General features: G+C 36.2%; 1 protein-coding gene across 5 annotated transcripts in view; it reads right to left on the bottom strand.

Moving 5' to 3' along the window:
• CGNL1 (cingulin like 1) overlaps positions 1–24,299 on the bottom strand; it is a 71,497-nt gene that overhangs the window by 28,211 nt on the left and 18,987 nt on the right. For 4 of the 5 annotated variants that reach the window (XM_076348270.1, XM_076348266.1, XM_076348269.1 and 1 more), the window contains 8 exons: positions 23,880–23,974; positions 22,856–22,949; positions 21,713–21,814; positions 20,838–20,986; positions 20,184–20,319; positions 17,995–18,207; positions 2,489–2,695; positions 2,056–2,160 (listed from right to left, as the gene is read on the bottom strand). In XM_076348270.1, coding sequence (XP_076204385.1) covers positions 2,056–2,160; positions 2,489–2,695; positions 17,995–18,207; positions 20,184–20,319; positions 20,838–20,986; positions 21,713–21,814; positions 22,856–22,949; positions 23,880–23,974 — 1,101 coding nt within the window. The remainder of the gene's footprint in view (positions 1–2,055; positions 2,161–2,488; positions 2,696–17,994; positions 18,208–20,183; positions 20,320–20,837; positions 20,987–21,712; positions 21,815–22,855; positions 22,950–23,879; positions 23,975–24,299) is intronic. The other variant, XM_076348268.1, reaches the window with a different exon arrangement.

Below are 24,299 nucleotides of genomic sequence, written 5' to 3'. Positions count from 1 at the left end.
TTTACAGTAACTGCTACAATTCTATTCATATTGTCATTGTCTTTCTTCTGCTAGCCCACCATTAAAAGTCATTTGTATTATGTAAAAAGCAAGATGGGCTCAGTCAGGAATTAAGTTTCCACTGTGATAAGCATTATTACTGTGCCAATGTTTGTCATCTAAATTGTCAAAGGTAATACAAGGCCAAATCAGCCTACTGCACAATGTTGTTCATTAAAACAAGCAAAAATCTAAAAGACAGAAAGGCTGAATTGTTCTAAACTGAAGGGACTGCTGATTACATCCTGAAGTCCGTTAGTGCTCATATCTGGTAGACAAGAAGTGTAGAATCAGAAAGAGGTTTAAACTTGGTGTGCCAGAAATTAGACATAAGTTGTGAATAAAATGACAAGACAGACTCTTCTATCTGTCAGCTTTCCTAGGTTAATTTGGAGACCTAGCCTGGAGGCAGCATTACTTGGCATGATGCCCTGAAGGATGCGTAAACAGAAAAGAAAGAACACACTTTTCAAGCATCTTGACCCAAAGCTAATCAAGATGCAGGAGATGCATATGGTGCATTGATTCATGTTGTGCAGGAAGGTCAAGCCAGACTGTGATAGGAGGGAATTCTTAGAGAACAGTGCTAAATGCAAGCCAATGGTGAGCAATGGGCCATCTATTGTGACTGTGCAGGCTATCAGCAATACATAGAAGCAAATTTGGAGAATCAGTGAGGTAGAACAGATAAACAGATTAAAAAAGAAAAAAGAACCAACCAACTAAAAGCCTCAGATGAAACACTTATTGATGGTTACAAGGAACATCAGCTTAAAAACATCATTTTGTATAAACAAGACTTCCTTACCCATACTGTTAAAACCTTATATTCTTGAAGCACGTTCCATTTGAAAGACACAGTTGTATTTTCTTGTTGTTGTTGTTTTTTTCTTTTTACCATAATTAACTGAACCATGAGAACATGCTGGTTAATACAATCTTCCCTTGGTTCATAATCCATTTATAGACAAGTTTCATTTTCAGATGTTCAGAACAGTAATGTAAAATTTTTGTTGAAGAAAACAAAGGAAAACATCTGTTTAATTAAAAAAGGGTCGCTAGCAACATACATGTACTTCACTTTTGAGTCTGACTTGTTTGAAGGAATCACTTAAAAACTTTGCTTCTGGAAGCAAAACTAAGAGAATTCTAAACTATCTGATACTGTAGAAATAGATGCTTCTTCAGTACATGTAAAAGGTGAATTACAAAGAGAAAAGATTAGGTTTGCAACCTTTTCAGATACAGAATGTAATGTCAATAAGAAGAGCTTTAAGATTTATACACATTCATCTCCTTACTAAACAGATCTGAATTTTCATTTTATCTGAATCATTCTGTCTTTACTCACACACAATACTTCCAACATTCCTCTCCACTGCTCTGAAGCAGATGCATTCTCCACATCATTAATTGCTGGGCTAATCTGGGACAAAGCATATCCTTTCCTGGATACTGAGTAGAGTAAGGAGCAAGGTGGAAAGAGGACTTCACACAGAGTTTAAGAGGCTGCAAGTCCTAGTGATGTGTTAAATTTCTCTGGTTTTGTGATGAAATATACCAGTTCCATGCAACATTTGCAAATACGACAGGTTCCTAAAAAATAAAAAAGACGCCAATTTCCTGATATTTGTCTACTACCAATATTTTTATTCATACCCAAGTACAGCTTTTTATTCTTTTACATGTAAATACCTACACACAACCAGAGATGAATGATCAAAATAATAAAATAGATTTATAAAACTTTAGGCAGTTTATTTTGCGATTCATCTGCCTGAAATTTTGCTAGATCCATGGAAGTAAAAAAAAAAAGGAAGGCTTTAGCTAGAAAACAATTTTAGTTAGACAATGCTGTGATTTCAGGAAACGTTTGAACATTGCAGTGAGGTCTGGACTTTAAAACAAAGTGTACTACAAAAAGAATGAGATGTTACTCTGCAGAAAGCAATGGTGACTCAGGTAAACAAACAGGAAATTTAAACTTTAAATATTCCAAATTGCTGTTGTTCTTACCTGCATATCTTCTAATTGGCTTTCCAAAGACCTTTTTAACACTACCAATTCTTTTGCCTCCTTTTCAGCATGTTTCAAAGCTTCTTCTAATTGTTGCTTCTCCTCCTGCAATGATATGATTTGATACATCTAGAAATAGTGGCAGGGCCTTTGATCTGACAAGTAAACTGAGCTATAAAATATGTTCACTCTGGCCTATCACTGATCTCCCCAGTTCCAAGCTGTGACTTGCTTTTACACTGGTTTTCACTGGGAAAATCTTTCCCATACATGTCAGCAAACTACATCCTGCTTCTTGAAAACCTGCTGGCTTTGCTTAGCCTTCCCAATGACACTGCCCATCCACCCCTTTGCCAGTTTTTGTTCTATAAGGCATATGTATCCTTTGCAAACAGGAAGGAGACTACTTAAGGGGCTTGTTTTCTTAACTTACCTCATATCTCTTTATTTTTTCCTTCACTGAATTTTCTTCTCCTTTCATATTATCAATTTGTTTGTGCAACTCTTGAATTCTACTCTCTAACTCATCAACTGTTCTCTTCAACTGTTCATTTTCCTCAGTCAGCTCTTTGACTTGATTTTCTATACTATTTCGCACCTCTTGTGCGGCGTTTCTTTCACTGGCAAGGACAGCAGCACTCTAGTGAAAACAAATTATGTCATGTTTAACAAAAAAAAAAAAAAAAAGATGCTGTTTTCCCACAGAACTTTCATATGGCACCACAGCAAATATAGTTAGGATATAACATTAAAATTTCAACAAAGAATTTAACTTAAAGTCTGTATGCATTACAAACATGTATTTTTATTATTCATGTTACTGTGGGAGAACACACAAGGAACATTTTTTTTCTCAGGCTTACCTACATGCTAAAGTAACATACAACACCTGAACAGTCTCATGCCTGCCATCACATATTTTCAGCTTAACATTTTCCTCTTTATTGCCCTAAAAAATTTTCATTACCAAATCCCATTGTTAGGTAATTCCAAGTAATCTAAAAAACTTAACATATATCAAAAGCCACATGGACCTTTAAGGAAGAACATATTGATGAAGAGTGTCTTCCACAGCAACACAAAATTTAGGCAGTCTTGCCCCAAAGCTTATTCTAAGCACTTACATACAACGCTTTATATCCATGCAACTATTTGTGGGGCTGCAGAATAAGTCAACTTAGGGAGCAGGATCAACTGTAATATTTACACACACAGATAAATATAAAGATATCTTGACACTAAAAAAAAAAAAAAAGTGAGGGGGGAAGGTGTTACTGGAAAAAAGCCCCAATCCATTTCAAAACATGGTCCCAACAAAGCGCTGTGTCAGCACAGAAGAGCAGACGGTGAGCAGGCATGAACCAGCAATAGAGACTGGAAGTACCTTACAGTGGTATTGGTGCAGCTCTACCTGCATATCATACAGCCCACATGTGGGGCTGTACTTACTCAGTAGAAGTTCTGCTTGGTTTTCTGTTACTGCCTGAGGATGGAAGGAGTTCAGCTACTGAGTTCAACTTGTATTCAAAAAGATACATTTTGTATTTTTTCAGAAACTCAAATCAATATACAGAACAAAGACAAATTATAATAAACTAGTATCACAATTTATCACATGTGGTGATAGATCTTTCTTTTTTTTGGCAGGGTAACTGGCTGCAGCATGTAACTTTTCAGAGCTAATCATCACCTTAGTCTCACCACTTACCCTCTCTAAAACACCCTACCATTTATTGTGGAAATCATGAGTGGAAGTATGTATCTATATTGTTATACTATCTATATTGTTATACTATAACACAGACCAGGTATGCACTTGTAAACAATTCTGAGGAGTAAAGAGCTGGAAGGATTTAATCTTTGCTCTTCATTAACTTGTCAGTCAGAATCCCCTCCAAAGAACATATTCCAAGATACAATTTGTAGTTCTTGCTCTTGGGCATTCAGGGTATGATACAAAGCAATACTCTGTACAAAGATCTGATTCTCATGTATAGGGTCACTGCCTTCTACATTAAGACCTTAAACAATAGTAGGAACACCAGAACAGACATACGAGTCAATCCAGAGCAGTATTCTCTCCAGTGGCCATAGCTGATATTTATGGACAAAAAGAGGAAGGACTACAGGACGAGCCTTTCCCCATTACACACTCCCAGCTCTCACTGTTTTTCCTCCATGAAGGTATCATCCACAGGTATAAAGGTATAATTCTTTTTGAATCCATTTATACCTTTGGCCTCTACATTATCTGGTGACAATAGGTGATTACACATTAATTACTGAAGCATAACATTTTTGCATGTGAAATTGTGTCTATCTGGCTGAAAACAAAAAGAAATCCTACAGAGTAGTTTGGTAAGAATCTATTTTGTGAAATATTTCATGAAAGCATGAAAATCACTTTTCAGTTATGCTATTTTTGATTGTATGTCCCGATTTCCCCTCCCTACCCCCAAAAGGAATAAGCAAAGTTATATAAAAGGGTGTTTACAAAGTGCGCCCTCACTAGATTGTTTTCTAGCAAGCAACAGCTTTAAAATCATGCAAATTAGTTTGATAAAGCAGTAACTCAGAAAACATTCAGACTGTCTACAGGGTCAATGAACTTATTATACAAAAACTGGCAGCATAAGTAGGCTGACAAGTTCTGGTCTTTTGAAAATACTGAAAAAACTTGTTCTTCTGAGTACATGACTAGTTAAAAGCTCTGAAACAAATCTCTGTTGATGCTTTAAGTTCTCACATAATGAAATTTCAATAGCATTTATATATTCCTTTAATTTTTGCTTTTAGCATAGAGCAAAGTTTTACTAATTAGCAAGCACTCCACCAGTGGCTCCTTTTTGTCTCATTTCCCCTTTCTGGAGCTGAGTGAAAGCAGCTGAGGCATGCTGGGGAGTTCGGGGAAAGGAATGTTGATTTGTCTGTTCTTTTTCATCCAACCGCCTACACAGGGCTGCACAGACCCACACTGTACCTGAAGATTCCACTACCTCATCTACCATGGTTTGCTCTACTTTCCCAACACAGGAAGCATTACTTACTTAGAAGTACATGCACACACACACACAAAAGCAAACAATCAAATAAACCCCCCAGATCTACATAGATAGTATGTATTTATGTGTATATTTATGTATGTATTTAACCTAACAGGTTCAAAATTAAGTTCAACCTACAATGATGCAGTCATATCTAGAGATCTGCTCCAGCCTGTCTTTTGCTGTATGTATCTTAGGATACTGTTCCAGCCACTAAAATTAAACTAAACTCGTATTCTCTCTCCTTTTTCACTATGTATTTCAGCAAGTTAGCAAGATGCTAGGTGAATATATGTAAAAGGTAGAGAGGTATAAAGGGCAAGTTGCAAGTATTATCTTTATTAACCTAATTTAAAATCTTAGAAATAAATTGGCTGTATATGTAAAACCTGCCTAAAGTTCCAGCTGCCTGAGTGACCAGCACTTAACCAGCAGATCTCCACAGGTCTCTAATGACCTTGGCATCATTACAAGGGTTACACCTTCACATGAACAAACTGTTCCCAAACAAATTCTTTAACATGTTAAGTACAAAATTCCTTTTTTTCACCTGGAAGGGGTATGTCTTAAAAAATACCAACAATAAATATATACACTCACACACACACTTTTCCAAGATGGTAGGAAAAATCTCTTAGTATATATGGGGAGCTTTACTGTATTGTAGTTGGAGAGTGGGCATTTTTCTTACATATCTTCTGGGGAGAGTAGGAGAAATTTCCTTCACAATGCACATTCCACTGTACACTGTTGTTTCAACATCTTTTCAACTTGTTTCAGATAAGACTGAAAAGAAACACAGGAGTATCTATCCTATCAGTTTACCTTACACAATTGTACTATACACATAAGGTATGGAAGATCACCTTCAGGATACCATTCAGGATGATATTGGAAAAAACAATACATGAGTATCTTCAATTTGATAGTGAAATTTAAACAAAGTCAAACCACACAAATACAATTCAGATGTTCTTTGAGTAGAAAATGCACACACAGCATCACTTCTCCAAAAGAGTCAAATTACACAGCTGGGTTTAGACAGAAAAAAGCCTATACTCGTTTATCCCCAGTGTAATGAGAATTGCAGGCAGAGCTGTTCACTGGCATAAATGAAGCTTCTGGGTTATAATAGCTTTTGGCAATACATGCCATATCCTGTAGCATATTGCCACAGAAAGTTAGGGTATAAAAACTCCACACCTCTTCCCTTCTCCTATTCTCCACTGTTAGTCTTATCTGGCACCCCACGTCACCTTCTACCTCCCCTCCAGGTCTTCTCTTGGGAAGACAGGTGAACATGATAGAAAAGAGCCTTGGTATTGTTAGAAAGGATATGCAGAGGAAACAAGCACCAAAATGTAGTTCTGACAGACCTTGTAGTGACACCGTTAGGGAAGAACCCGTTGGAGAGAGATCCCTATCCATATATTGAACAGTTACAAAAGGTTCAGGCCAGCAGCTATCAAATCATACAAGGACACTGCTGAAGCAGGAAGATTGTTGCGTCCTTTGACTATGGAATCCTACCACACAGGCAGTGTACTCAACCAGCCCCAAGCAACTAGAAGCCAATATCACTCACGTAGAGACCATACATTAAATTTACCACTCTGTCGTTAGAGATGGCCCACTATATTCTGCATAAAATTACCCTAATAAAACATGCCAGTAGAAGATATGAAAACCACTACACTGAAATTACAGAGAAATTTTTATGTACATTGATAAATTCTGAATGCCAATTATTGCACTTCATAGCGTAAAACTGAAAGTGGCAACAGCATAAGACAGTTTAAACTGTACAACAGATGCTATATGCTAACAGCCAGCGGTAATCCTATTCTCTCTGGTTCTGTCTACATGAGCAAGGCACAGCTTTCATTTAAAAATCAGTGACTGGCTCACACGTTCAAAAAAGGAGTTGAAAGCTGTTTGCAAAAGCATTGAATTAGAGTGGGTTAGAGTGATGAGGATGAAAGCAGAAGGATAACTGAACGCTACAGGGCTAGTAAGTACAAATGAGGAAAAAAGCCAGACGGAGAACTCCCATGCGCAGATTGTGCTGTGGATCCATATCCTTCAGTCCACACATGACTTATTTGTAACGGTGCTGCACATAAACAGTGTGAGTTAACAAAAGGTCCTTAAGGCTTAATGACACTACATCAATTAATGACTCCTGTTGGTACCCATTCATAAATCCTTTACATTTAATATTTGGGGATGTTGGTAAAGTTTTGGCAATCATTTTAACTAAGTCTATAAAAATTACGTAACATAACATAAAACTGGTTAAACAAGATTCTTGAAGACAAAAGCTGGAATGAAATACTGTACATTCAGACATATTTGCCACACAAAAAAACAGAAACCAAAACAATCAAACAACAAAAAAACCCAAACACCCCCAAAAAGGGGGGGGGGGGGGGGGGCAAAATTGTATCAAGCATTTAAGTGGGCTCTTTGGATCTTAAAATTAACATATCTCAATTCCAAGACTGCACTTTCTTCCCTATGATATACAAAACATGCTTATTTATTTTTACTCCCACTTGCTAGTTGTGGCAGTGTGTTTTAGTAAACCAACTTTTTACTATATATTATGGAATTATATTTATGTAAGGTAAAAACCCTATAGCATTTTCCTTATGCTTGTTTGCCTGTATTTGCTTTGTCTTTCCTTCCAATCTGTCTGTCCTCAGTCTGTCTTCCAGGGCATTCAGTGCCTTCTATTTCCTACATTTAGCCTGTTTTACATTCAAGATTTCCATCTCTTCAATCTCTGAAGGAATAATACCTTCCTCTTAATACCCACATCCTTGCAGACTTCTTAAACACACTCATACCTTCTTCTCATTTATTATTTTTGAATACATGAAATATTTTATTATGCTTTCTCAAATTTTATCCTGTTTAAACTCATGATTTAAGACTGAGCAAATCTTATCAGCAGACTTAAGCTACAGAGATTAGGTAAAAGAAGCTGGAAATGGGTTGCAAATTTCTGAAAAAAGCTGAAAAAAGAAAAAGAAGCCTGTTTAGAAGAAAGAAAACATAGCTGTAATGATGAGGTCCCACAATATAAAGTCCTCTGTGACTGCTTGAAGATAAGCTTCTGCATTCTGACATTGTCATTGTGCCATACTGCACATGCAGTAGCTTTACTTAATACCCCAGCAGTGGACTCAAACCACCATGAATAAAACAAGTTATCAAATCCTAAAAGAAAGGTCCACTGCAAAAAATCAAGTTTCTGACCACAAAAAAAGATCATACGTGGAGGAAAATAATCTATGGCAGTCAATAACCACCAAAATTTTTTAATAGTTCTCATACATTTTAATTCTGAAGCTTAAAGGATTAGTCAATCAGCTTGAGAACAAGTCAAGAGTTTACAGTGAACGGGGCTGTTGCTGCAGAAATAAAGGAGCACTGCAGAAATGGGTGAGGCAGTAAGAAAAAGGAGAGTTTCACAGCTAAGGTAGCCAAATACAGCCCTAGAGAATCTGGACTCTATTCTTGTTTCTGCCAAAAGAGCTCCTGAAGCAAGTCACTCAACCAAAACTTTCCAGAAGGGATCACAAACTGCATGCTCCTTAATTTCCTTGGTGCTTGATTTGAGACACTAGGGTTTGGTTTCCAAAGTCTTGAGTGCACAGTTGCAACTGAAGTCAGCAAAAATTGTACCCTGAATATATCAAGGACTATATAATGGTTAACATTGTGTTAACCTAGGCACCTCCATTTGAACATGCACAACTAATGGATCCTTTTCACAGTAGTCTCTCTACCTCTTACTTTCCTATACTTAATATGGGGAATAACGTTACTTATGAGCTTGCAGCTATGCTGAGAAAAGGAATTAAAGTTTGTGAAATAATCAATATAATTCTTTCTTCAGAAGAAGTTTTTAATAGTATGTACTGAGTGCAGGAACCGACCAAAGTCTGAAAAACATTAATAAATGAAATATTCTAAAATTGTGTTTAAGTGAGTACAAAGCTACTTTTAACTCGTAACAGATGGATGAGAAGAAAGTAAGAGAATGCATGCACATATACATATGTGTACTATTTGATTTGGTATGTACACCTGATTTATAAAGTTCTACCTAGCGCAGGTCTGCTTATCCGAGTCCACATAGTCACAGCTGCTGGAGTTCATATGCATGCGACAGTTTTCAGCTTTGGAGCTAAGGAAGTTACTCTCCGTAAGGGAACTTCAGCAGTGAAATTCAATTCCCTGACTTCTCATCCTGCTCCTTTCAGGTGTTTTGCCTAACAGGAAATTAATTTAATAAAGTTTGGGTTTGTGTCCTCGTATATAGTTGTATACATGCCCAGAAACATTTTAAAAAATATTAAAATTAGTCAAGACCAAATTTAAATAAAGCAATAAATATTGTTCCAACTCCTTTGTTGCAGAAATTTCAGTAAAGCAAATATATGTATATACTATTCTACTCTCAACTTTGGTGCAAGCAGTGAACAGATTTAAAGAATCAGAGATGAAGCTCAGTTACTACAAAAGGCATCAAAATCCTTCCCACCACCCATTACTGTGTGTTCTGTCCAGTTGCTTTGGGTTTACACAAACAGGGTCCTCGAAATGCAAATGAAATATTCTATTTCAACCTGAATACAGCAAAAAAACCTCTTGGATAGGAATGCAGAAAATGTTCTGTGGCTCCACACCTTTTTTTACCACACCCTCAACACTGGCAAAGACCTGAGAGTGGTTGTGTAACTGATCATTAAAAAATGGTTTTGGCTGACTTCAGTGTTTCAGCTGGTGAAATTCCCCTTTGGCAGTGACTGCACAGTATGGGACCTTTACAGTCCTTTTACAAAATACAGGAAGAACTAAAGTCAGGGGAAGCCAAGTATCTCATTCACAGCTTGTTAGAACTGTTAAATTTTGGCTAGATTCAATGTTTATTAGGCACAACTCAGCCAATTTTCCTAAAAACCTTTACATTTCCTTTCAGAATCAAGTTCAACTGAGTAAAACTGAATTCAACCAATTAACTGTTTGTTCTTTAATTGCCATACTTGAAGTACAAATCTAAAGAATAAATCTCCATTCAAAATGAGCTAGGGCACAAATAGGAGGTTTTTTTAATAGAAGTAACAGACTTTCAAATGTTCTTTCCATATTCATACTTGTGGAATCAAAGTAAATGACACTATAATCTTCCAGAAAAAAAGGGAATGGCGTGGCTGTCCACTTCATTCTGTTCCTGGTGTGGGACACTTAAGGTATCAAGGAAGATACCGTCTGCTGAAACCAACTCTAAAGTCTCATGGGCCACCTTTTTTAGGTTGATGCTGGACTAGTTGTTTAACTTCTTGAGCTACACGTAAAAAGTTTCATGTGGCTTCAGGGATTCAGGTCTACCCAGCTCCCTCAGATGATCCTGAGGGGGTAGCAGTGATGGAGATATCAAATCCCTTTCTATTGTCTTTTCCTCTCCTTTTTGTATCTAAACAAATCAAGTTTAAATAAAACAACTAGACACTGATTTCCCTAGGTAACATTCAGGTGATTTCCAAAGAAAGAAAAAACCAAAACCAACCTACACCCAAAGACTGACACCCTAGGAAAAAATACAAACATACTCAGTCTCAACACAGGGACAGCCCTTTAATTGTAATCCTTATTAGCTCTTCAGTAAAGAGAGCTTGTGAAATCAGTATTATTCAGGTACAGTCATCTAGTTTTTAAAGCTCATGAATGCAAATAACAGGTCTCTATTTCTGTTTGCAGCTCTGTTTGTAGTTCTGGTATTTTTCCCCACTGTGTACCTTTAGGCAATTCTTCTAACCTCAGACACTATTTCTTAAAGCAGCTGGAAGCCCTGGGATGAATGACACAGAAACATTGGATAGCATGGATAATAAAATCTCATACCTCTAAAAAAGGAATGTGAAAACTCCTTAAAAGAAAAATGGAGTGTTAGGCTACCACCCCACGTCCCCCGCCCCCCCCAAAAAAAAACCCCAACAAACCCCCAAAACCCAAGCTTCTGGAAAAGAGACTAAATGGCCTAAATGGCTTTACTTACTGCTTTTCTACCTTACACTGGTTATGTTAATTCTCATCATCTCAAAATGAGGCCTACGTTGCTTTAACACATGGCTATGCCTTTGGATGCTATCATTAGTAACCTATTAAAAGGGTCAGTGTGTTTTTCTCTCTTAGTGAGGTATGCTGCAACCAACCTGAATCCTCAGTTGTACTTCAAGAGATTATTGAGTAACCAAGTGCACAAATTTACAAAGAGGTCAGACTGTCTTTCCTTCCATTTCAGCTAGAACCATTCTATTAACTGGTTAAAAATTATTCACTTGTGACAGTTTAGAGACAAGACTTGTTTTCTTGCAAAGCCATTTTCACTGATCTAAACTGTATCATATCCTTAATATTATTTCCAAAACTATTTAGGTTTTCATTTATGAGATGTAATGAAAGATCTAAATACCTAGATTTTAAAATTGAGAATGCACCCCCCCTTTTTTTTTTTTTTTTTTTTTTTTTTTTTTTTTTTTTTACACAGAGCATATTAAACAAAATTTCCCCAATATAGGCATGACCTAACATTTACACAGTTATAAAATCCAGAGCCAGGAAAGTATTAACCTCTCAACCAGCAGCTATATCAATGTCATATTATCCTCCCAACTATGTTTCACGACAGACTCAGACTGGCTTACACTAAGTTTTTTCAAGGTCAGAAGTTGTTGCAAAGACTAGAGTAAAATATTAACTAGCTCTGTGTTCACATTGTACCCTACTGAATGGACTTACACAGTCAAACACTTCACACACATACACAAACAAACATACACTTTCACAGGACAAACCACCTGAACATACATATACTGCCTTCTGCTGATAAGGATTAGAGATCCTCCTGATGGCATTAAAGCAGCATCTGACTGCAGTCTTGCCAACCGCCCCAAACAACCCCCCTTCCCAACCCAGACTAACTGAAATAGTCCTGGCTGAATAAGGTTCACAGTGGTGAAATGATGTCGTGGTTTAACCCCAGCCGGCAACTAAGCCCCACGCAGCTGCTCGCTCACTTCCCCCACAGTGGGATGGGGGAGAGAATCAGAAGAGTAAAAGTGAGAAAACTCACGGGGTGAGATAAAGGCAGTTTAATAAGCAAAGCAAAGTAAGGAATTCATTCACTACTTCCCATCAGCCGGCAGGTGTTCAGCCATCTCCAGGAAACCAGGGCTCCATCACACATAACGGTTACTTGGGAAGACAAACGCCATCACTCCGAACGTCCCTCCCTTCCTCTTCTTCTTCCCCCAGCTTTATATGCTGAGCATGACGTCATATGATGTGGAATATCCCTTTGGCCAGCTGGGGTCAGCTGTCCCGGCTGTGTCCCCTCCCAACTTCTTGTGCACCTCCAGCCTACTTGCTGGTGGGGTGGTGTGAGAGGCAGAAAAGGCCCTGACTCTGTGTAAGCACTGCTCAGCAGTAACGAAAACATCTCTGTATTATCAACAGTGTTTCACATAGCACAAATCCAAAACATAGGCCCATACTAGCTACTGTGAAGAAAATTAACTCTATCCCAGCCAAAACCAGCACCAATAACTGTTACAGATAAAACAGATTTTTTTTTTGTCTTGTTTAGATGTGGTCCAATCCAACTCAAATAGAACTTTGCAGGATAGTTTTACTCAGAGACTTTCTTGACTCTACATACAGTATAAAAAACACTCAGTTGTAGTTTCATGGTACTGTCTGCATCCAAACAAACACGTCCCCACTAAATAAATGGAGGTGTAAATTGCATGGAAATGAAAGACCAGAGGAGCTGGAACCTAAAAAGCTTGCTTTAGCACCAAAGACAAAGTCACCAAGTTACATCTTCAGTGCGCTTTAGAGGCACGTTTATTATTCTTGTTGACAACACAGCTAATATTCCGTAACTTGTTTGGTATTTCATTTAATGGGTGCCTAAAAACATGCATGATGCTATTATCAAACGGCTTCCTTTCCATCCACAGAACAGACACTTACAGCAAAACAAATCAAATCTGTCTCCCAGATTTTCCATATACAGTTCTAAAATATGCATTTCCAATAATGATGCCTATTTAAGGAGTGCCTGCAGCCTTCCTTCCACCATCACACTTCTGCCTGTGCACCCTCCCTCTCTTTCCCCCACTCCATCTGTGTTTGTAGGACCACACTGGAAATCAATCAATCAAAAACATACCAGGCTTTTAGAGGGCTGGTAAAGGAGGGCAGAAAATGAAAGGGGGTGGAGGGGCAGGTCATGAAAGAGGAAACATTGACTTGGACCAGTCACTCCACTATTCTTTGACTCTGTATACAGTTTAGATCCGTTACCAACCGGTTTCTACCAGTGAAACAACAACAACAAAAAAAGGGGTTATTTCAACATGGCAAAGGCTGCCTCAGGCAAGCAAAGGACAGAAATAACCCACTAGTGGCATTTGAAATCCTGGTTCATCTTCTCTAAATCTTTTCCAACTGTTGTGTATCTTCTCTGAGGTGAACGGACTAGACTCAGACACAGCATTCAGGATGCAGATTCAGATGAGTTATGGATATATGCATACAAGGGCATAATGATGTTCTTATGCCCAAGTAATTCCTATCATATAATTTGTATCTTTTACTGCTATCAAGATGATGTTCTTATAGAGCTATTTATTATAACCCCAACATTTCACCTTAGAGTGGCACAAGTTAGTTATGATCCTATTGGTTTTTTCCATATATATAATTTTACAGTTACATAAATTAAATTTGTCTATCACTTTATGTACCAAAGTGTCTCTGCAATGCTCCACAATCAGTTATGTCTTCACTTTACCCTGAGTAACTCGGGTAAGCACTGTTTGGTGTTTGTACAGCATTATTCCAAAATAGGTTCTCAGAGTATACTAAATTTAGTTATGTTTCATTTTACATTTAAACTATATATGCCAAGCCATTTCTACAAGAAAGGCATACACAGTATGTATCAGTATCATTTACAATGCTTAAGTTAGTTTTTGTTAAGCTTCTGCTCTATGTGGGAGATTTCTATTAGCTTTGTAGAAGAAGTATCATATTATCAGGTTAGGTAGAAAAAGATACAATATTAACTTTCATTTCAAAGTTCTTTACAGGTCTGTGCTAGATTCACCTAAATTCACAATCACGTCATACAGATGGGGAAAAAACAAAAACAAAACCAAAGCTTGTTCTCATCTACAGTTCTCAAAATTTTATATTATTTTCTTATTTTAAAGCAGTACACTTTTAGTTCATGACATGTGCAGAAGGTAACCACTGTCTTTTACTGTTCCTACCACTTGCTCTAGTAAAATTCCTTCTTCTCTTCAATCATATCACATGGCTTAACACATACATTACAGTTAAAGCTCACATGACCACAAGCTTCATTGCATTCTTAAATGCGTTGATAAATGAACCAGCTTCTAAAGTCTGAGCGTCTGTTTTATCATTTTGGGGACAAGGTCATAAGTTTGACAAACCCTGAGTAAATCAGTCAAGATGAGGCTTAGATAAGCCTCTTCATAATGTGATGATTACAGCTTTTTCTGAACAACATCATTTGTGCAGACTGCTTCTCAAAACAGACATAAATTTGACAGTGCTGTGCAGTTTGCAACTGCACTCCCGAGCTGATACAGTTTCAGTGGAATTTGAACAGTACTAGTTGCAATTTGCTACAACCTTTTACCTACAGTATTACATTCCAAAAGCTATTTCCAAATTTTACTGAAACAGTGGCACTTCATCTACAGTGACAGAACACTCATGGTTAAGTAGTAAAATTCTGGCCTGTTGCGTTGTATGGTCAGACTAAATAATACAAATTTTTGTACTACATTAAAACCAGGAGGGGATTCATATTCACTTCTGCTCTAGCACTTGCGGTGGTGGAGAAATCAATTTTTAATTAGAGAGACATTAATTTTTTAATTTATTATTAAATTAAAGGTAATTATTACCCCACAGAGGTAAGTTATGGAAGAGTAAAACTTTTACTATTGTTAAATGGAAATAGTCTGGTCTCAGTCTTAATAAACAAGCAATGAAGTTAAGAACAATCACAGCCATCTTGAGACCACCACAAGTAAAAGACATAACACAAAAATGAGTTAAAAAGGTAAACTGTAGCAAAGAAAACTAATATCTTAATATCTGTGGCTTTATATAACAATCTCTATTTAAAAAAACAAAAAAACCACAACCTACTATCACATCAGTGAGCATGAGAACAGAATCGCACATGACAAATAACGCCGCTCTGTTCTCCTATCAGATAACCTTGAGTATGTTTCTAACGTGATTTCAAAACAGATCTATGTGGCATTCTAATCACACAGACTAAATGCACTGTACATTACTTGCCAACCTATCTGACATCTGCAACAGCTGAAAAATTCTGTTGATTTAACACTGGCACAAAAATTACTTCCTTTCTCCCTGCAAAAACTTCCTTTTTGGCCCAATACATATTATCACAAATCATCTTTATTCAGTGTACCAATTTGGATGATATAGAAGCAACATAAGAACTAACAACCTTGTACGTACAAACTCTGAGATACCCTGATCTATCAAACATCAGTATCCATTTTTTCTGTATGATAAACCACTGTTACAGCATTTACACACCTGTTTTCCTCATTAAATACAACAGAATGGCCCTTTCCACTAATCTTTGATGTAAATTTCTTGTATCCCACCATCCGATATAAATGTTTCCAGCTTGCAATAATATTAAAAAAAAAATAATAATTTAACAGGTCAAGCAGCTTCAATTGTGTAAAACATGATTTTCACACACACTGTTGGGTATTCCAGAAAAATTATAAGACCAATAATTAACATCATATGTAAGATCACAGCCGATCACTCATCTAACTCCCTGCAGAGACTGGTTATACTTTCCTGATAGATGATATATCAAACTCAACAACTAATCTCAACCAGCAGGCATAGAGATAATGCTGGGCTTCAAAAAATCATTAAGGGTACTAACACTAGCGAGATTAAAACAAAAAACCACCTTCCAATTATGCATGATAAAAGTTTGACTTAAAATAAAACCAACAAAAATCACCTGAAGTAAAATCGGAAGTGCAGCACTGGTGCTTAGAGCAACATTAATTAATTAAATTTAACTTTTGAACATCTTATTAAATTTACTATTAGATAGACTATGTCATGCAAGTAAATAAATGCTATTTATAACTATCTCTAAGCTACAGCAACCCAGTCATAGAGCCATTTCCCAGACTGTGTTATTGTTATGCCAAACAGACTACTCTTTCATTTCTTGTCAGTCGTAATTACAGTTCCATAATTGAAATACAGTAAATTACCATGCAGTAACTTTGAAAGATGGTTCATCGAGGTTAAGCTGTCACTACAATTACTGTATAATAAAAAAATGATAATTTAAATGTTCTACTTCTCTCAAAGAAAAAAATTAATTCAGTTCAAGCAGCTCAGATGAGTCAAATATCTTCATGATGATGTAAACAAAGAGAAACAACACATTTAAGCAAAGCCAAAACAATCTCAAGTAGAAGTCCTAGGCTGCATAAACAAACCAGTGTATATAAACTTTTCTAACCACTGAAGAAAATTGCACATTTAAAAACAATCCTGTAAAAGAATACTGTTTATCAGAATTCAGTCATACAATATCTATCCAGCATCTCCCATATGTGCTCCTAATTTGCTCATAAAGCATATAAAGCTTTGGAAACTTCTTTCAAGTTTCAAGCTTAATTTTAATTCAGTTCTACGTTATGTTTTTGGCCATGACTAGTAGGATAACTGCAACTCACCTAACACCAATGAGGTATGGGTAAAAGATATAAATTAGCATGGACATTTCTAAGCATAAAACTGGGCCTACAATTTTGACTTACATTGGTCAAGCACAGTTTGCCTTTAGAAATTTTCTCAAACGTTTGACAGAAATAAAATGAGGGAAGGGCATATGGAAAAGACACAAGTAACTCTCATTGTAAAAATAATGCTCAAGATTTTATGAGAACTGTTCCCTTACAAAAAAAAAATCTTTCAATACATTCCTAGCTGCTGTCTCTGCAAAGATAAACTTCACAAAGGACACCTTTTGGAAAACAGTAACAGATACACACATCTGAAAACTGCTCCTATTCTCCCCCTCACAAAGACTTCCTGCTGATGCTGGAAGAGGCAATTCTTTCAGTTCTGTTTTCCTCCTGTCTGCTTCCAGACACCAACTCCCTGCTGTTTCCCTTGTGCTGGCACTCATTTGACCATTCAGTAAAAAAGACAAGCTCAAAAAATGAAAAGGACACAAAATAAAACAAAAAAACCCCTAGTAGTAAGTAGTTCAAGGGACAAGGTGGGACAATGTAACCAGGGAACAGGACGTGACCCAAGGAGCTGAAGGTAGGAACAGTGGGCTGCAAAGAACTGCAGAGAACTGCTAGAAGCTCCAAAACTGTAATTTCAACAGCATCACTGACAAAGCACACTAGCACTCTTCAGGGCATCCTCAAGGTTTCAGTGATCCCATTTAACCCAAGACAAGTAAATGGTCCTCTGTACTATACTCCCATCTATCCTCTCTCAAAGTTTGCAATGAAGCAAACACAGTAAACAACTGCTTGAAGAAAGGGCCACAACCTCAGTTGCCACAAACAATCAAAACATTATATAAGTGTATGAAATAAAACTTAGCAGCAGCTAAGAATCTCCTAGCCCAAATCTTTACCTATTTATTTTGCTAAGAAAATATTAGTATCTGAAAGCATCTAGTATGGTACATCTGAGAGAGGTATGATTTTTCCCTGCAGAGATTAATTGTAATCACTTATTTCACCTCTGTTGCTTTCTCCAGGCTCTGTTGTAGATTAAGCAATTCTTTATCATGTTGCTCTTTAAGTTTGTCCATCTCCATGTCATGGCTAGATACTTCTTCTTTTAGTGCTCCTTTTAAAGCTGTAAGCTCTCGCTCTCTCTTTCTCAAAATCTCTTCTTGTTGATCTTTTGCTATTAATACTTCTTGCAGATCCTGCTTCATTTGCATCAGCTCCTAAAGAACAAAATTAAACACAATTGCTTGACAAATAGCTCCAATGGATGTTATGTTTGTGTTTCAGAGAAGGAAAGCATCTAAGTATAAGCTCCCCAAGGCCAACATCTTTTCGTATGTTTGACGTATTTTTTGCGGTTTTTATAGTAAGCTACAAATTTACTAAACCCTAAGGTTATTAGAAGTCTAACATATAGCTGATGTTTTCTATAACGGGTCAACATATCTGATGCTGCAAAACTATGAAAAGATTTTGATGGTGTATGTTATGCTGTCTGTAAATAAAGCAGGAGTCAAACTAAGGTTGCAATTTAACAACTCCCTCAGTCCTACCTTCTGTAGCAAAGAGATAGGTAAGAACAAAGAAAAACCTTTGTTTCCCACTCTGCAAGAGAAGTGAACCCAATGATAATTCCTTATTGTCTTTTCTGCTGGAAAGAATAAAGAAAGTTGCTTCTGCAAGTGCTGAAGACAAAACAAGTGCTTCCCAACTGAGTCCATGCCTTTATACCCCTCCTCCTCCCACCATGTTCCCCTGTACAAATTGCTGGGAAGGAAGTGTGTAGTCAGTGAATCTGAAGAATAAATACACACATTCATGTATACAAACACAGAATAAAATAACAGCAACAATACAAAATGTACAGCTTCAAGAATTATCCAATTTGGTATTTCTCAAGCTGCACTTTCAAAAAGAATGTAAACTTCCCCTGCACTGAAGCAGGATCAGTACATCTAAACCATTCCTGACACACATCATCTATTCTGTCCTTAAAAGCCTACAATGAAAGGGATTCTACTACCAACCCAGATAGCCATGTTCCACTGTTTAATTATCCATATTGATAGAAAATGTTTTCCAACACTTACTTTAAATCTCTGCAGCTAAGTCTCTTATTTCTTACTGTATCCCCACACAGCATAGTAAAATTAATCACTATCTCCTTTATAGCAATGTCAAATAAGATGTGCTTTTGACTCTTCCCTCACTCCTCCATTCAGATTAAAGTCCTTCTTCATAGGTAATGTTTTTCAGTACTATCACCATCATTCCAGATATTCCCCTACTTATGTACAACTTTCAACTGCAGTGCCTGAGATTTAGGACCATAATTTAAGAGAGCAATCAAATCTCACCTACACAAAACAAGGTAGTTATTCTACTCAGCATGTCTTGCATACAAACATCTTTAATATTCCTGAGATCTACTGTCTATGCTTTTGCTCCCTATTTTGTATTTTAACATTCAGCTTCCATTTCTTAAGCTAGTTCTTTGCACTAGTATCAAGAGAAGTTAATTGTTTTGGTACTACAAAGTATTAAGATAATTCTGAATTCTAATCCTCCTCTTGAACCATTAAGCACTGATACTCTTACACACCCTTATCAACAAATTTAATAAGCAGTGTTCTCTATTTCATCATCAGTATATTACTATAACCAGGGCTACAGCCAATTCCTCTTTCATCCCAAAGTGACAGAAAACCCGTAACTCTTTTGTTCCTCTTCAGACTCTATCCCTTCTCTTCTCTCCCTGGTCCCAGCAATAGGGAGTCAACAATTTAGACTGCTTTGGTGAGTTGTTTTAATTTTCTTAGTTGAATCTCATCTGGCCTTGCTAGCATGTACACCTTCTTTAAACTGATCTTCCCTGTTCTGACCCAAAATCCTATCTAATTGATAAAACAGACTGAGATGATTATCTGGTAATAGTAGATAACTCAGCTGTCCCTCAACCATTATGTTATTTGTCCTCCTATTCTGTAAAACGATGGTACTTACACTTGGTATTCCTTTTAGTGTTAATGTAGTTATTACAACATGCTTTCTTAGGTCATCCAATAATGGTATATTGTTTTGGATTGATAGAACAGGAAAAGCTAAGGAATGTATTTCTTCTACCTGTATCTTGGTTCCCACTTTTTAGGCAATTCCTTCGATTTTTTCATCCTTCTTCTGGTACTTTATAACTAACCTCAATCAGAAAATCTTTCTCCCCTTCATCAGTATGTTTTGCATTATCCAGTTCATCATGCATCTCGGAGAGCTGGTCTTGAAGATCTCTGATCTCAGTCTGGTGTTGCTCCTGCTCCATCTTCACTTGAAAAAGCCTCATCAGGAAAAAATCAGACAGGATTTTTTAATTTGTAGAAATACTAATTTGTTCTTTCAAGTACTAAAAAGATACAAGTATCTATTCCCATGTTCCTCACAAGGAATGGGATATAATGAGGCAGAAAAATGAAATGTCAGAAGAGGAAAAATGAGAACTCTTTTAAGTAGATATTTAAGTGGAAAGTTGTATTTTATTTTAAAACTGATACTATGTTCTTGACTAAGGCACTCAAGTGTTTCCATATTTTAAAGACTTGAACTATATATTATGACCATGAAATATTAAAAGCAATTCACACTAAGAGAGAGGAAGACTGTAAATTCAGCAATCTTTCTTTTCCTTCCAGATATTCTAAAAACATGCAGTTTTTAAACAGTAGAAACATTTCCTACAATAACAAATGTCACTCTGTCTGATTCCATTGACATATTCTGAAGACACAGGTACTTTTAACCTAAAAGGTTTAAGAAAAGGTACAAATTCCAATGAATAACTTTTCTAGAATTAACTCACTCCTCTAGGTTTTGTCTGAGTTCCTTCTCGCTTTCGTCCAGCTGCTTTTTTAAGGCTTCTTTTTCACATATACTTTCATCAAGTTGCAGCTGAAGATCTTTCAGGCTTGCTCGTGTAGCATCTCTCTCTTCTTTGGAATTTTGCTGATTCTGAATTTTGTACACCAAAGTTAAGCAAGATAATAGACTAAGCATAAATAAATTAAAGGCTCTTTTTTATTATATGAAAGAAGCCATTTCAAGACTTTGATATTTTTCACTTGTAGAAGTGCTTATTAATTTATGAATATTAAAAGCTTGGAATATTTATTAAAACACAAAAAGCACTGCTTTTCAATTTTTATTAGAAATGTGAGAAGTGAAGTCTCCTCAGTACTGTCTAATCAGTTTCAAGTATATTGATTCTCATCACAGACTCAAAATGCAAACTGAAAGAAGCCAAGCTGTCCTTCTCATGTCTTCAGAGCACGGCTGTACTTAATCACTTTGAATTCAGCACTGCAAAAATAACACTGTAATTAAGAAACAGCAGCTAATGAGTAATACAGTTTGTCTCTCACTCTATGTCTGCCTCACTGCAGTCAACAGATTAACATTTACTTCTGCAGATACCTAAGAAATTTTATGTGCATGTGCCTAACATTTTTATTCACTGCTCCAAACTCCTTCTCAAATACTAAGAAAGACAATTCTTTAAAAGGGTAACTATGCTATGAGCAACTACACTTAAAATAAAAAGTCTTCTGTAAAAGCACAGGTATATCTGGATTAAAAAGAAGATGAAGCAAAAAAGATTCAGCTCATTGATCAGTTGTCACTTACTTAGAACAGTATATTTGAAATAGTCAAACGCTTTATAACAACAAAGTGCCGTACCCTAATTTCTAGATCCAGTTTTTTCTCTAATTCTTCCACTTTCCTTTCAAGTTCTGCTTTTTGTTCCACCAATGCTTTTACTTCAGCTGAAGAATCCAAAACCTACAATTAAATAGATATGCTTATTCCCACAAAGCCAAGATGTTCTTTGACAACTGTTTTTTAAAATCTAAAGTAAAGCTACAAGGAAGGTTAATAAAGTGTAGCATCAATTGCCTGAGCTCACCAGGGACTTTTCATATGGGTCAAGCCAAGCTGATATTTTCAAAGGAACCATGATTTTATTTTCATAAAACTTCTTGGTGATTGCTCAAGGCATGTTGCCAATAATACAGAAAATATACAAACCTAAAGAAAAATTCAAATTAGGCAACATATGAATTAAATCACAAATACTTGGGGCCAAATTTGACTGAGATACCACCAATTACACAAAAGGGACATCAAAGGGATTCATACTTATATGTCAAGACAGATTTTCAAACACTGTTTTTTGGTAATTTCTTAAGATGTGTTTTATATTTTCATTTTGACTAATTATAGCCCAGAATAAAATAACCACCAAAAGTAAGCATTTAATCCTTCTTATGCCATCACTGCAACAACTGGGCATTTCTTCACTTTGCTTTAGAACTGAAAAAACGGTGCACCACGCAGCAGGAAACAAAAACTTTTCAGTAGGCAGATTGTCAAATGCTATTATTGCAATATGACTTTTAAACAATATCCTAGATCACTGCTTTTCTAAATTAAAAATTAAAATACTCTCTCCACTTATATATATCTATTTACGTCACTATAATGAGAAGATGCTTCGCCATTATTTTTTAAAGCTATGTATGTTAGCTTTTTCTTCGACCCAAAAACCTTTTGATGTTCATGTTAAGTTTGCATCTCTCTCCTTCTTAAATGTAGAAGCAAAATGTAGAGGTTCTCATGGTAGACTCCTTTACATTCTTTTTTAATTGTTAACAAAAAGATTTCCCATAAGTCACCTCAGTGCATGATTAAAATCAAGCTATACTACTGAGGGACTACAAGAATAATCTAATTGAAGGCAGTGAGGGGATTCAAATTTTTAAAGCCCTGTTTGAACACTGTATCACTATGAAACAAGCCAAAGCAACTTTAAAAATTGTTTACCTGTGTCTTTCCAGCAGCTCTTGACTTTAAAGTCTGAATTTTCTCAAAAACTAAGTTGACTTTCCTCTTTGTTGCATCGTCATTATCAGCACTTCTAAAACATACAGTACAAGTAAGCAATTATATGATCAAAGGTACTATTTTGTTAACATCAAAACAAATTCAGTGTCCAAACTACTGAAAATCACCACCATAAGATAAAAAAAATCTAATATGAAACAGTCAGAAATTATCTTAACTATGATTTCATTAAACCCTTTAAAGAGAGGCTGTTAAAAATTTATATTCCAAATGTTTTCTTAAAAAAAAAAAAATATCACTGAACTCTAATTGCAACTCTCTTCTACAAGACTATAGCTGTGGAAAGACAGGTATTCAGCATGTATATTATTCAAACATACTGAAATTAGAAGTAATTAGTATTAGATTTTTCAAGTCCTGACTACTGCACCAGAAAATAATACTTCAACAGCTCCCAGAACCTGCTACATCAGGAATGCAAACAAATTTTAAGTGCATTCATGTATATTTTAATTCATTTCTCCTTCCTTCATCTTTCAATAAGTTATCATTAGAAAATACCAAGTAAAAGAGTTACAGGTGGATTACAAAGGATTAAATGCACAGCAACAAGAGAGCTTCTGTCAAACCTTAAGAGAGAACACTTTGTTGTTTAAAAAATCCATAAGCTTAAACTCCCATGAGGTATGATTTGAATTCTTCATGAACCTCCGTAACACATGAAGTTTAACTCCAGAAGTATTTAAAAGACAAAACATATTCTGATTCACAAGTGTCAAGCACATTTAATCAAATCCTGTACGATACCTTACATAAGTCCTGATTGCCTGGGTATTTTGAGATCCTATAATGCCTTAAAGGACACAGCTGAGATACAGAATTATGAAACAGACATTTCATTTAGTTATAGCTTTGATTTTACAGTTTCATGTTTTAAATGTAATAGAAGATAAACACTGAGAAAATACAATGTCCTCTCCAAAAGTTAACTATGTTTACTAACCCTTCCTTAAGGTAATTGTAAAGTATCTGTTTAGCAGTCTCTTCATTCGTTTGCTGCGCAAGATCTTGCTGCCCTTTTAAGAGATCAGGAGTTGCCTAAAAGGACAAGATAAAATGTCAAAAAATACAATCCTATGAGGGTTGTAAATACAACCTGTACAATTGAAGTTCTCTATTCTATTCCATTATGAAAAAATTTATGTACTGTGGACCTAAAGTTCACAAAGATCCACTGGAGTTTTGGCTTAGGGCAAGAAGAAAGCATACTCCACACCAAAAGAAAGAAAACATAATTTGCATGGAGTTACATGTATTTCAGGATTCTATTTTTGTGCAGTTATGCTAAAGAATCATCACAACATCACTTACAATAATCTTCTTTGGCCCCACCATCTTCCTTCACCCATACAAGAATAAGCTG

Source organism: Aptenodytes patagonicus, chromosome 10 (assembly GCF_965638725.1).
Source record: "Aptenodytes patagonicus chromosome 10, bAptPat1.pri.cur, whole genome shotgun sequence".
Taxonomy (NCBI): domain Eukaryota; kingdom Metazoa; phylum Chordata; class Aves; order Sphenisciformes; family Spheniscidae; genus Aptenodytes; species Aptenodytes patagonicus.
This window is presented reverse-complemented; position numbering and strand designations above follow the sequence as displayed.